Source organism: Apteryx rowi, unplaced genomic scaffold (genome assembly GCF_003343035.1).
Source record: "Apteryx rowi isolate R43461 unplaced genomic scaffold, aptRow1 scaffold_183, whole genome shotgun sequence".
Lineage (NCBI taxonomy): Eukaryota > Metazoa > Chordata > Aves > Apterygiformes > Apterygidae > Apteryx > Apteryx rowi.
The window spans coordinates 831,966-845,751 of record NW_020448119.1 but is presented as its reverse complement, the minus strand read 5'-3'; the positions used below and the strand labels follow the sequence as shown (position 1 = coordinate 845,751).

Sequence of the window (13,786 nt, the reverse complement as noted above, 5' to 3'; positions counted from 1 at the left end):
TCTTGCACCATTAAATATGTATTTGCTAGACAACATTAAAATTACTGATCTCTCTCTTTTTCTTTCTTTTTTTTTTTTTTGAGGATGGCATAGTATTTCTGGAGTTGGGTTTTTTGTTCTGTTTTTTGGTTGGAGGTTTTTTGAGCTCTGTATGGTCAAATCAGGAAATATTTAGGTTTACAAGCTTACAACTGGGTGACTTGCAGGTCACAGAAGACTACACTAGGGTTGGAAATACAGATCTTCAGTTTTCCCATTTCTGTGGAATGGCAAGTAAAATCTGCCTGGAAGCAGAGTTTTTGTCTCCGTGTCAGACAATTGACTATACTGATACTTCTGGAGAAAACCAACCAACCAAAACTCCCTGAGCCTTGAGAGTATCCTTTGGAATCTTCATCTCCTCTAATTATGCAGATGCAAGTCGATGTGCCTCAGCTCTCTTTTCAGTGCTGTTAGTAGGAGCAAAACAGGTCTCCATTGCAATATCTATGCACATTGTTAAGTACTGTATAATATAGTTAGTGAGGTGTTGTTTGTTTATGCTCGTTAACAAAAATAATTAGATGAAAATTAGATACACATCTATCTTGACCTCTGTGGGGATATCAATCCAGGCAGAAATGAAGATACCAGATGTGAGGCCTCCTTCCTCACCTCATGTTTTGATGCCATTTTGTTTGCTTGTTTTCTTAGTCTGATAGAAAATGAGGAAAGCACGTAACAGCTTTTCAGATACTAAGGTGGCTGTCAGCAGTAGATAGCTTAAAACTAAGGACTCAGACACCAAGTCAATGTCTGTCAGAGAGCTTTCATTCTGTTTCACATCCTGGGCCTTATATCTTCTAGAGTCCTGTGAATGTGTGAACAGTTTGGTACTTGCCTGAAGAGAAAACGAATTAATTCAAAAATAAGCTCAGTTCCAAAATCTCATCTGTGGTACCTGGCAGGAGGCAGTCAGGAGCATTTCTGCTTAAGCATCAACATCTGAGGGTTATGAGCCTTGAGCCTGTATCTTCTTTTGGTGTAGTTTTTATGTTCTGCAGCAGCAGACCATGCTGCCCTAGGTCAGAGCCCTCTAGCTCTGAGGGCATATCATGGAGCCTTTGCTTGCCGCTATGCACTGTCTTTATCTCACCATGGCAAATGGCAATAAATGACTTCAGATTGGCCGTAGTGCCTGAAAACTGAACAGTTTGTGAAACCTTTGTGTTCTGAGATGCTGGTATGTCATGCTGGTGCAGGGTGTTTGCTTTGTACTTTGACCTCATAGTTCAAGAGGGTTGGTACAGCTGACTGGATTGCCTGCTCCTTCAGGTTTACCTCTTCCTTACCTTTAAGTGTGATAATACCTCTGATTGCTGACTGAGGATCCTAGGGAGGATCCCAGGAGGGATGCAGATAGGAGATTGGGATGTAAGGACTGTTACTTGAATATCTGTCTCTAATAGCCTGGACTCCTGGGATAGGCAGGAGTCTATCTTAACTTTAGGAAGCCTAACTTAATGTGCCTGAATGCCTGAAGATAGAGACTTCTCAGATGATCTACTTGTCTGTTCTATGATGAAGCTTTGACTAAGCCTAGTGAAGAGAAATATCAGTGTTACCTGAAGAATAATTGTATCCTGTAATTTTTTTTTCAATGAGCCTGTTGGCTTTAAGGGATTAGTTCAACAGTATTCTAGGATTTGTAAGAAATCTGAGGCTACTCCACTAGAAATGCTGAGAGGAAGCAGCATAAACTTTGGGATATTCTGGCTAGGTATAGTAATGGAGGTCTATTAGTCTGAGAGAGCTGATGGGCAATACCTTTTTCAGCTTCATGTACAAATTGCAGAGAGAAAGTAAGCCAAAAGATTGTGGTGTTTTTATTTGTAGTTGATACTGAAGTTGCTTGAGGTGCTTGTACAATGAGAGAACAAGATAGCAGGTACTTCTTAAATACAGACCAAAAGAAAAAAATCTTCAAAATTTTAGCTCTTCAGCTATGAGGAATATTCATTAGCAAGCCTCCAGATGAAGACAGTTGCTCAACTTGGAACAATTTTTTTTTCTTTAAATGGACAGCTTTCTCAATTGGTTGACTAACGGTACTAGGAAACCTGGATCTAGCTAATATCCCAGCAGTGAGTACCTTATTTATCTACTGTTCAGCTCCAGAGAAGAGCTTGAATGTGACAGTGGGGGAGCAATGTGGGCCAAGGCTAGGTTTGCCAGGCGCATAAGACGACTGTTTTCTCCAAATGGCACAAGAAAAAGCACATGTTGAGGGAGAGGAGAATTAAACTTTATTTTAGCAGTTTGTATACAAAGAACTTTGTTCAGAACCCTCTGAAATCCAAGCTTGAACTGGAACTGTTAGGTGTAATCTTAAAAAGCCTATGAAGTTATTGCTAGCTTATGACTTCATTGCAATGGATTGCTTTTCAAATTTTTATCAAGTTAAATGCCTCTTAATATATCCTGAGTTTCTGGGTTACTGTATGAACTGAGTTTTATTTCAGGAAAATTGGTTTGTAGAAGGAGACTTTTTTTAACCTGACTGTAAAACACAGATGATAACTGCTTTTCTATGATCCATTTGCAATGTTCTGTTGTTCACCTTTTCTTGTAGTAACTTTTTACATAAACATTTCTCTTTATTTGCTTCAGGAATCAGGAGAATAGAGGGATGAATCTTACTGATTTTAATGCTGAATTGCTTATGATAGTAATTCACATCGGGTGGATAACGAAATAGGATATTTTTATCTGAAAACTGAATTTCTGAGTTCTTTGCTATCCTCTGCTTCCAACAGAAGAGCCACTTAGAAGTAATGTACAATTGTTTTGCTCTGTTAGAAACTTGTTACTGAAAGTCCTTTGTCATTTCTCCAAAACACAGGGATCCCATCTCTGGTAGCTGAATTCTGTGTCATTCCTCCACTTCAAAGCTGCAAGAATTTGTTTATAAATTGCTAATTAGCTTTAATATGGATTCCATTCCAAAAGAGACTGAATTTTAGGGGAAGCATCCAATGGCGAGAGTTTTCTCTGAATATTTCCTGTCAATGTTGATGCTGATTCAACTCCTGCTATTTTTGCTACTTCTGAGAGCTGGTTTAGATGAGCTGCTAGATGCATGCTGTTTGACAGCATCAGCTGGACTGGTTTGAGTAGAACTGTCAGTGATAGACTGTTGTTACTCATAACCTGTTCCCAAAGGACTCCTAATGTTGCAAAGTACTGTCAAACTGCACACTAACACTGTTTACTTAATGCATGATCTGCTGACTATGAAGCGATTTTTAAGTACATGTTTTAAAGAGCTTTCAGTTTTCTTGAGAAAAGAAATACTGTCAATGTAAGATTCCTTTACTGAGATTCATTGGAAGAGGGCAGAGAACTTCAGGAGGAGGCAGGTAAGCCTGATCTAAACACGCTTGGGCACTCAAAAGATAAAATACAGGTTTTAAATACTGCTTGTAATAATCTGTTTAGAATGAATGTAATGTTAGTGTGAGCTAACATCATCAATGAGAATGATGTTAGCTCAGTGTATGCAGTTGTCTTAATTTTCCTATAAGTTACAATGGTTATCTATATTAGTTTAAATACAAAATAAACCATATCATTATAAATAAATCACACTTATGATTCTGTGAATTTGCTAATATAAATAAATCACACTTATGATTCTGTGAATTTGCTAATATAAATAAAACCTAATATGACTGTGTTCCACTTTCTGTGTAGTGGTGTGTGTAGAAATGGAAAGGAGTTGCTTTTTCAACTCAGTTTCCATCTTTGCCTTACTGTTTTAACAGAGAATGAACTTTATGTCAATTGCTGGCTGTTTTTAAAAATGGCATTATATTTGCTTTTCCCCTGCGCATTGACTGTAAGTATGAAAATCCAATAACTTTTACTGACCTGTTTGTGTTTTCCTAAGTGTCAGTTCCTACGTTTTTGTTGTTGTTTTCTTGAATTCTAATCTAGTGACTGACAGTAATGACAGGAAATGATTAATGAATGAGACTATGCTGAGAATGTGTCACATTCTTATGTCTGTCTGTGTTGGTGACATGCTATTGGACAGCTCTCATACGTTCTTTACCATTTTTCTAGTTGTTTCAACACGTTTTTTTTGGTCTGCTTGTTTAGTTTGTTCTTCAAAAAAAGCTGCAGACAACCCAATTGTCAGCAGCTGTTAACAAATTAATGACTTGCAGCAAACAATTTCCTTCTTAACTGTTTCTTCTAAAGCACAATAGACCCATAAAAATCTGCCCTATCCACTGTACAATTTTTCAAGAACATTTGGTGGAAAAATCAAGACTTCTACACAGAAATGAGAACAAAGGGGGATTTGGGCAGACTGTGCTAGCAGTGAGAGGTTAGAAGTGGTGCTGGGTCATTATTCCCTGAGGCATCTTAATACAGACTGGATCTGGTCTCTCTATTCAGGGCTCTCTGAAACTTACCCGAACAGCTACTGTCAATGACAAATTCGGCTTTGCCTCAGGCCTGCTTCTGTTCAGAAGTGTTCTTCTGTGGTACGCTGGAGCTCAGAAAGGGTGTGATATGGTCAAAGTCCTAATTCAGGTTGCTGGAGCCCTGGAAGAAAATCTGAACTCAGGGGTTTTGAGGTTGTGGCGTAATCACCGAGCAGCTCTTTCTCCTACCCAGGGCGTCCTTGCTCTGTACTGCTTGGCTGTCCTTACCTTTCACCAATATTTGCAAACCTGGCCAGTGAGGCTGTGAACGGGGCTGTTTGGCAAGCGCAGGCCACACCTCCGCTTCTCGCAGCTCAAGGCAGCCCGGCCCTGCGCAAAGCTTCAGCCGCAGCCTGGAATGAGCAGCCCGTCGTGACCRCCTGTCCGGGGGCTCTTTCAGTCCTCTCTACTCCTGTGTCGGGTTTTCTGCTGGCTGTTTTTCCCATGTTCCACGAGTTGCTGCGGGGCCGGGTGCCATGCAGGGTGCTGCCTCTTCTTGCCGCTGTGCTTTTCCAAAGGAAGGAGAGGAAGGAGACTGGCTTTTATCACCGGCGGGTAAGATGAATTGTAGCGCTTGCTTTGGGACAGCATTCCTTAGCCGCTCTGTTTGGCAGCACCTTCCTGTTACTGCACATGTGTAAAACCAGCCCTGTACCTTTGTGATAACTTATCAAAATGTTTCTCATGGTAGAAAAATTTTGGATAACAAAAATGCTAATGTAGATTCCAGGTTTTTATTTGAGTTGGAGCCTGTGTGAGAGAGAGTGCAGAGGAGGTCTGTTTCCTTAGGTTTTGGGGAACAGAATTAAACTAATAACTGAGTACTTTCTTGGGAGATGCCACCATAATGGCTTTTTTGTCAGTGGAAAAAAAATGGTGCTCGTGTATTCTTTCAGAATATCCTTGATTACCTTTCCTTTCCTTTTTGCTGTCTACCTTATCCCACAAGACTTTAAAGTATGGCAAAGATTAACTATGATTTAAACCCCTGTTTATAATGCAGTACAACCACAGTAGATAAGGTAGTTATAATGTCTTTGTCCTTCAACTGATTTGTAATCATTCTACTGTATAAGATGGTCTGGCCAATAACCTCGGTTTTGGATTGCGCTGAAGTGTTTGTGAAGGAGCCTTCACCTGGGAGATCTGATCTCACAGACCTCTGCCTGCCTGCCTCCCCTGCCCTATGTCTAGAACTTAAGATTGAGGTGACTGTTGAATGTCACAAGATGGCTTGCTGTTTGTATGCCACTGTGCCTTCCTGTTTGCTGGGATATCTTGTTGACTTTGGTTTATTTTTTATCTTTTATTTGGGAAGTCACAGCAGAAGAGAATATTGTTAGCCCACTGTGGTTTTCATTAAGCAGGAAGCAACTGGAATGTGATGTTTTCCCCTTGGGTGTTTTCTCCCTCACTTAAAAAAAAAAAAAAAAAAAAAAAAAAAAAAAAAAGCAAAAAACCCCCCAACAACGCTTTATTTAGAAAGCAAAGTGGTGCTGGCTTGTAGAAAGAAATTATGTATTGACTAATTAATAGCAGTAGAGCAAAGAGTGTGGGGAAGCAGATGATCCTCTTGACTTTGCTAGTGAATTCAATACGATTTAATTTTCCAAAGTTTAGCCTTAGTTTCACATGTGTAAAGGCAACAGAAACTGAGAGCCAAGCCAGTTGTCGCTGCTGTTGTGACCCTGAGCTGTTCACAGTACTTATGTATCACCTGACTGGTTGCAAGACTGGCCTGCAGACCATGGGGGTGCTGGGCAGGTTTCAAGTCTCCTTTCCTGACTGTGGGGAGGTTCCCAGGACAGGCAGGAGTTAGCTTTTTGGGTGTAAAAACAAGCTGTCGTGGCACTCTGGCTGAAATAGAGAGGAAGGGAATCATGGGCAGTATAGTTCATTTGGGAGCAGGAGCAAGTTGGGGGGAAATAAAGCTCTCTTCAATCTGACATTTCTTTCGCTGAGGTAGCCACTTTGCCTTACTACTCCCTCCCCCCATTGAGAACCTTTCTGTAATGAATTTGGTGCATTTGTGATGAGTCCTCTGCATCCACTGAGAGATGAGGGTGGATCCCAGCACTGACATCCCACTGTTTAAAGACAGATATTCTGGGTTATAGTAGAGAAAAGACTACAGGATCCTCTAACCTGCTATACAGTCCCTTGCTACTGCATCAACACCTTCAGCTTAGATGCAAGGTGCAGACAGTTGTTAGTGGGGCTGTGTGTGTAAGAACTCAGTCTCGTACACTCATTTAAGGATTTTAAGGCTTTTTTGCTTCAGATGCACTCTCCTGAGCTCTGGAGAAAGGGCATAAGAATCAGTAAACTGCAAAGTAGAAATTGGTTGCTTGCATCTGTCATGTGTACACCACAGACCACCAGCATATAGATAGAGCTGCTGTTCTACTAGGAATTTCCCATATGCGTTTCTTGCCTACCTTTCCCAGGTAGAGCACATCTGATATTCTCATGCTTCATTACTCTGCAAGTTCACCTTGTCATGTCTTACAACATTGCTATGCCTCAGCTAAAATATAACTAGAAAAGGCAGGAGGGAAGGCTCTGACATAATTGATAGCGCAGGCTTGGGAGCAAAGTGAAACATCTGTTGCATTACATGGTTCTTATGTTCACCACACCCAGATCATAATTTATACTCAGCTGTATAATGACTGGCTACAGATCACCTTTCGTTGGAGACTGTTGGAAAGGATTGTTTCCCACCTGCCGGCATGTGACTCCATGCTGAGGCATGGCGTGCGGCAAGAGGGATGTGCTGCCTGAAGGACAGAGCCTTCATGTCCTGTGCTTCCTCTGCTCACAGTGCCTGAATTTGAGGTGATTGCTTGGGGAAGGCTGACTTCATTAGCGAAGGATGCTTAGACAGTGGTGGGGGTATGATCGTATAGCTTCAGTTGTCGACAGCCTGGAGGGTTGCAGCACCCTTAGGCCATTGGTGCAAATAATCTTTGGAACTTGAATTTCCTTCTGTAGCCCATTTCAGGACTTGGGGAGGTAAAGGGGATGGGGACAGACTTTGCCTGAGAAACTAGTCTCAGTGATTGAAGAAAATAAAGGTGATAAGGAAAGATTTACAAAGGAAGAAAAATTAGCATCAGAGGAGCAGAGCTCAGGGTGAAATTAGGTACAAAAGCATGTTTTGCTCCCAGAAACAAACAGGAAGGGACATTTTCAACATGTTAATGTTGCAAATGAGCTCTTTAAGAGTAATGATAGTGTAACTTCAATTTGTCTGCACAGACTTAATGTGGCACCTGAGTGTGAGATCTCTTAATTAGCCTATGCATGTAATTTTTACCCAGAGGAATTCTTAACTTCATTCAGTGCTCAGGGTGGATGGCACTCACTTACTGTGAAGATGTGCAGTATAATATGTATGTCTTAGTTTTACTGTGCTGTTAAAACCTTGTTTTGCAAAGGCTAGTGAATGTCTTAATGTGTTAAGAAATGAAGAGAACTCCACAAGTATGTGACAGCTTTACCAATGTTGTGATCTGTCTTTATAATCCTGAAAATACATTTCCATTTATCAGGTAGGGACTGTTTGAGCAAAGTTCACTTTTTTTGTTGTTGCTGTTTTGTTTTTAAATCCTATTTAGTGGTATGTGGGGCCTGCTTTTTCATATAACATTTGGCACTATGCAGCATTCTGCATAAGTACAGATCCTATTGACTTCAATTGATTCTCAGTGAATATCTAGCATATCTGAAAATCAAATTTTGTGGTCTCGAGTCAACCTTGCAGAAAATGAGGAACATACAGTTAATGACCACTTATGAAAAGCATTTTTGAAAAGTGTTTTAAGAATCTAGCAGGTTTTTAGTTGGCCAGGACTGTGCCATAAATGATGGAGCAGAGGCAGGATCCCATTTGGTTCTAGTCTTACACAATATTCAGTCTCCAGTCTCTGCACTAAATACATTCTTCAAGCCGGTTTCTCTTGTGTCTTCCCCTGCCCTTCCCCTGCTGTCATGATCTTCTAGGATTCAGTCTTTTTTTTTCTTTTTTTTTTTTTTTTCCTCTGCATCAGGGCATTTAGATATTAATATTACCTTCCAAAAATACCATCCCAGAAGCTTTCAAGAACAAGGATTACATTTTGATCTATGCTGGTAAAACGGCACGCACAGTTACAGTGCTAATAACAGTAACAGTCCAGAAGGGATGTGAATTTAAGGATAAAATCTTTTCTTGCTCAAACAGCAATGCAGTATGTATTCCTACAAGAGAGTGGGCCTTTGATTTTTTTTTTTTTTTTTTCCTTCCCCCTCAGCTTTTAAACTGTGTGTACATCTTCAGATCATGCTACTAAGCTTCTTGGCACATCTGCTGTTGCGCGTATATGTGTCCTTGGCAGGTGCTCTTCAACTAACCAAGCCATGCTGAAAATTATTTGGAGTGACTTCAGTCTCTGTTTATCCCTCAGCAGCAGTGAGTTAATGAAGCAATTGAAAATTGATCTGTAATTAGAGGAAACACTAAATAATGGGCATTTTTTTTCTAAAGTCTGAAGAGTTAGCCTAAGACATCACTCATTGCTGTGCTGAAAGGGAATTAAGTTTCATTCTAGCCTCCCGTGCTCTTCCTCCAGGACATTGAAAGTACTGCTTTTATTCCAAAACTGGAAGTTATTTATAGGTTATTTTGGGCTGGTTGATCTGGTTCATTTCTCTGGACTGACACTAACATGGTTTTAGACAAAGTATTGCAGCTGAGTTGTGCTGAGTTTGTTCCTGTCTTTTCAGTGGGAGAAGCACCCTTACTACAACCTAACAGTGAAAGTTCTCCGAGCCAGAAACATCAAGGGTACAGATCTGTGTAAGTATTTAATCAAGGTGTTACAAAAACTGATATTTTGTTCAGTGAACACCTGCAACACAAGTACAGTAGTATTGTTACAGGAACTTCATAATCCTACRCACAGTATATTGCCTTTATTTATATCTACACAAAGGTTTCTCTTGTAAAGCATCATGTCTATTTTAAAGGCTTGACACGAGGCCAAGCCACAGATTAACTCTGTTACCTTTCAGAACAAGATCAGGTAAGTCCTGGAAACCTTTTACTTCCCTGCTCCTTTGCACGTCCTACTGTGACCCCCTCTGTGTTCCTTTGTCTGGATTCAGCGCTCTGGTCACAGTAACTTTCACCCTTGCTGCTGCTGAAACAGTCTTTCTGCAATTGGATGTAGCAACCTTCATTTCAATTCTAGCTTCTAAATGTTTATTTTCTCAATTAGTTATAGTCCTTTTTTCTCTTGTTTGCTATTTTGTTTACATCCTTGAGGCTTTTTAAAGAGGTAAGGTGGTTGAATGATTCCAAGAATAACTGTTCTTTATTCTTCATCTGTTTCTGATAGCATGGTGTATATTCCCTTCCTCTTTACACATCCATGATGAAAAAGCTGTTTGGGGCATTTGGCTTTTTAAAACTTATTTGAGATTTAAATTTTTCAGATTGAATACCATAAGGTAGTCTGCCTGCCTTAAATTTGTCTGCGGCATTCAGCATCAAACTATTTAAATCCCCTGCTGAAATGGTGAGAGCTAGACTCAAACTATAAAGAGAAGTCCTTTTTATGACCTATCTGTTCAACTGGAATGAAGAATGGCTCCCATACTTGCATTGTTAAAGGGGTCCTAACAGCAGGACATTTCTGGAGGAAGGAAAGAATCTCTTAGAATCAGTTGTTTGTGGGGGATAGCAACAGAGAAGACCCATCTCCCAGCCAAACTAGGTGAGAGTATGCAGTTATGTGAAAGAGGCTGAACTGTAGAATGTGGTCAGGTAACAGTTGTGGAGAGATCAAGAAATGGAATAGTGGTAAAGATGTTTAAGTTGGCTCCCTTTCTGTTAATAATACTGTATTAGATTCTTGGCACTGGAAGCAAAACTTTACAAATGAAAGAATTTAGGTAAAAGCTGTGTTTCTTGGGGTAAGTTCATGGCAAATTAACAGCAGAAAGTTCATAAGGGACCCTGTCAAAGGGACTGAATTGTGTGATGGCAAGGGAAGGATTTTGTTTTGGGCCTGATATCACCAGTAACCTTTTCTGAAAAGAGAAGTTCTTCCTTTTTGTACACTAGTCCCTTTTATGAAGGGCTTTATGCTTTGGATGAAACGGAAGAAAGAAATATCAATACGTAACAGTCAGTTTGCTGTTGTTTAAAGATATATTTGCTTCATTATTCTCCAAGCTTTTGTTCTCCAAGTTCAGCTTCAATTTTGAACATTTCTATGATGCAACAAGATCCAGGAAGTGAGGAGCTGATGGGAAAGAGCATGTTTAATTAGAGTAGTTCTGAGATCTATCTCTGTATTCTTTGCTGCAGTGTCCAAGGCAGACTGCTATGTGGAACTGAAACTGCCCACTGCGTCTCCAGTAGTATCACGAACTCAGGTTGTCGACAATTCGGATAACCCAGAATGGAATGAAACTTTCCAGTATCGAATCCATAGTGCTGTCAAGGTGAGGAGTCCATTTTGTGGAGCTGGTTGGGCTACATGTGCTTGTGTGTTGGTTTGCTCTTGATATTTCATTCAAAACCAAAGGATCTTTGTTACCCTCAACGACATTTTTTTTGTATCTAAGATGACTCACACAAAGCAGTGCCAGCAGTACCAAAAGCTCTGCCACACTTGTCCAATGATAACCACAACAGTTTGTAACTGCACACTCTTGCAAATCACAGCTAGAAGAATTTTCCATGAATGTCCTTGTGATGCAACTCAGGAAAGAGAAGAAGTTATGATGTTACTTGATAAAGTTTAAGAAATTTGCTTGACAATGGAAGCTACTATTTCAGGATTGCTTCTACTTCCACATTGTAGCTGTTGTCTTCTTGTAGTTGTACTTGCCCTAAGGTCCTACACAGTAGGTAGCATGAGCAGCTTAGTGAGAAAAGTAGGAACTAAGCAAATTCACATCCGCGTACCACTTAGCAAGATGTGACTGAATGAACTATCGGCTCCAATGATGGAGGAGAAAAGCAAAATACAAATTCCTAGGTTGAGAGACAGTACATGTGTCTGATGCTGTCTGAGCAGGATCTAATGAAGAAATGAAAGTTTTCAGATTGTCAGCATTTTTTCTCAGAGTGGACATTAGTGGCAGAGGTGAGGAAACTATAATTTAAAAGATTATTTTTAGCTTGGCACTGTTGTTTTAAATGACGATCTTTGCTTTGCAAAGAGGTGTTCATTAACAAGAAATTATTTCTCCCCACTGGAGTACCTTTCCATAATGATTTGGTGACAAAGGTGAAGTATTAACTGACTTGTTAGCAATTTTCTTACAATTTGTCCAAAATTTTGGAGCATACAAATCTTTTTTCTTCCCCTGCAGGCTCATGAGGCCTCAGTTTGGCTCCAGCTAGGAGGCTACATCAGCACAAGTCTAAGTTCAGTCTTGTCTCCTTGCGAGCTGGCTGCTGCAGGGCTGTTGAGTGCACTGTGTAGCTCCTGTCTATTTCCATTAGTTTCTGCTGGGCTTACCTGTGTGCAGAGGTGATGCTGAGCAGGAAGCGAGGCGTCGTGTCACATCCCACCCTGACTCATGCCGCTCTGGCCCAAATTGCTCTTCCTTCCTCAGGTGAATCTGTTCGTGGCTGAGCTGATGGAGGGTGTCCCATGCACATCAGCTGGGGCGGCTCTCTCGTTGGGGAGCTCAGAAAAATTTTTAGCTAAACGTTGCTTAGAGGCTTTGTGCTTAATTATACTGTAAGTCCTGCTGGAAGTAGTAAACCCTCTTTGGAGACAGGAAAGGGGAGAGGTAATAATTAATGTATAAGACTCCTATTGCTTACAACTATCAAGATTTTCTTTCATCACTATCTCTTACACGATGCTGTTTGTTTTCTGTTTGGTTTTAGAACATTCTGGAATTGACCCTTTATGACAAGGACGTCCTAGTTAGTGATGAGCTCACTTCCGTGGTCTTCGATGTAGGGGGTATGAAGCCAGGTCAGCCTCTGCTGCGCACCTTCAAGTTGAACCCTGAGGTTGGTCCAGGTCTCTTTCCCAAGTCAGCTCTGAGGAGCTGTAGCTCATCGTTACAGAAATCGGACAGCGCTTATAGTGAATCTCTTGCAATTGCAGTGATCTGGTGTCTCTTTGCAGCCACTTTAAAATTAGCCATATACGAGGAAGCTATTATTAGATGTTGTTCCTTAGTCCATTTGCTTGGGTCTTGTATAGCTAAGGTTGAATGGTGTTCAGGATCATATAGGCTGCCACTTCTGCAGGGGCAGTATAGTTGCTGAATGTCTGAATACCTCTTGCATGTGATCCTCTGTGTGGGATCCCATATCACTAGGAATTCAGACTTTTTATCTGCTTGGACTTCAGTGTAAACAGGAGACTGGAAAACTCTGATCTGGAATCATAAATTCTTCCTAACTAGGATAAGAGACTCTCACTTTGGATGTAGGAGTACTTATGTCGTTTAAGGCAAGGACATAAGTATCTGTTGATTGTCCTGACTAGCTTGTAGAAGCCAGAAGGGGAAAATGTTGCAACAGACAATGACGGCATATATGTGCTTACTGTCATCTGAGATTTTTCTAAAATCTCTAGTGATTTTGTGTTCCACAGTTTTTTGGATGCCCAGCTAAAGGAAACTTGGGATGACTGGTCTCTTTCAGAAGATGCTGAAACACCTTTAGAGGGGATTGGTTTTTTTGGCAGGCAAGAAGGGCGTAAACAAGGCTTAAAATGAAAGGCATTTGCAGTTAGCAGTCACTCTGGGGATTGTGGGTTTACTTGCTTATTTGATCATATCAGTTTGCAACAAAGGAGTCTATTGCTGCAAAGGTTACCTCTGTGTTTAAGTCAAAAGCCTAAGAGTAGCTTATCTTCTCTGAGCTACTATGTTCAGTCACATTTAAACTCTGATTTGTGTGGGTGACACTAGCATATATCAGCTACTCTTAGTCCCTGTGCGCCTGCTCATGGCCTTGCAGCAAGATAGCATGTTTTACCTAGCTAAAGTCATATCATGAGTCTGATCATCTAAGCCTGCCTCAGACACCCTGCTCCTGTAGGCCTGGATTAAAGGCGAACCAATGATGTGCTTTCTTGAGAAAGCTGTGCTGTTGGTGGGGTCAGAAGCAGACTAACTGGTATGCGATTAGAAGGGAGGTGTTAGTTACGCAGTGCTATAGGCAATTTAAATGGTTTGTGAGCATGGGAAGAGGCTTAGTGGTTTCTTCTTCCCACTAACTCTGTCCCTTTTCTGGAATGCTAAATGTGGCCCTTGATCAGTTACTGTGGAACTGGAACTGCAACTTCAGT

General features: G+C 40.8%; 1 protein-coding gene across 6 annotated transcripts in view; it reads left to right on the top strand.

Annotated features, from left to right (window-relative positions):
- The window catches only part of LOC112964020 (cytosolic phospholipase A2 zeta-like), a 35,001-nt gene that overhangs the window by 2,218 nt on the left and 18,997 nt on the right, over window positions 1–13,786 (top strand). For 2 of the 6 annotated variants that reach the window (XM_026061590.1, XM_026061588.1), the window contains exons 2-6: window positions 2,882–3,398; window positions 3,804–3,877; window positions 9,240–9,312; window positions 10,828–10,964; window positions 12,367–12,495. In XM_026061590.1, the coding sequence (XP_025917375.1) occupies window positions 3,842–3,877; window positions 9,240–9,312; window positions 10,828–10,964; window positions 12,367–12,495 (375 nt within the window). In that variant the 5' untranslated portion in view covers window positions 2,882–3,398; window positions 3,804–3,841. Of the gene's footprint in view, window positions 1–257; window positions 378–2,881; window positions 3,399–3,803; window positions 3,878–9,239; window positions 9,313–9,509; window positions 9,539–10,149; window positions 10,232–10,827; window positions 10,965–11,840; window positions 12,087–12,366; window positions 12,496–13,786 lie in introns of those variants that run through there. The other 4 variants (XM_026061589.1, XM_026061594.1, XM_026061593.1 and 1 more) reach the window with 4 other exon arrangements.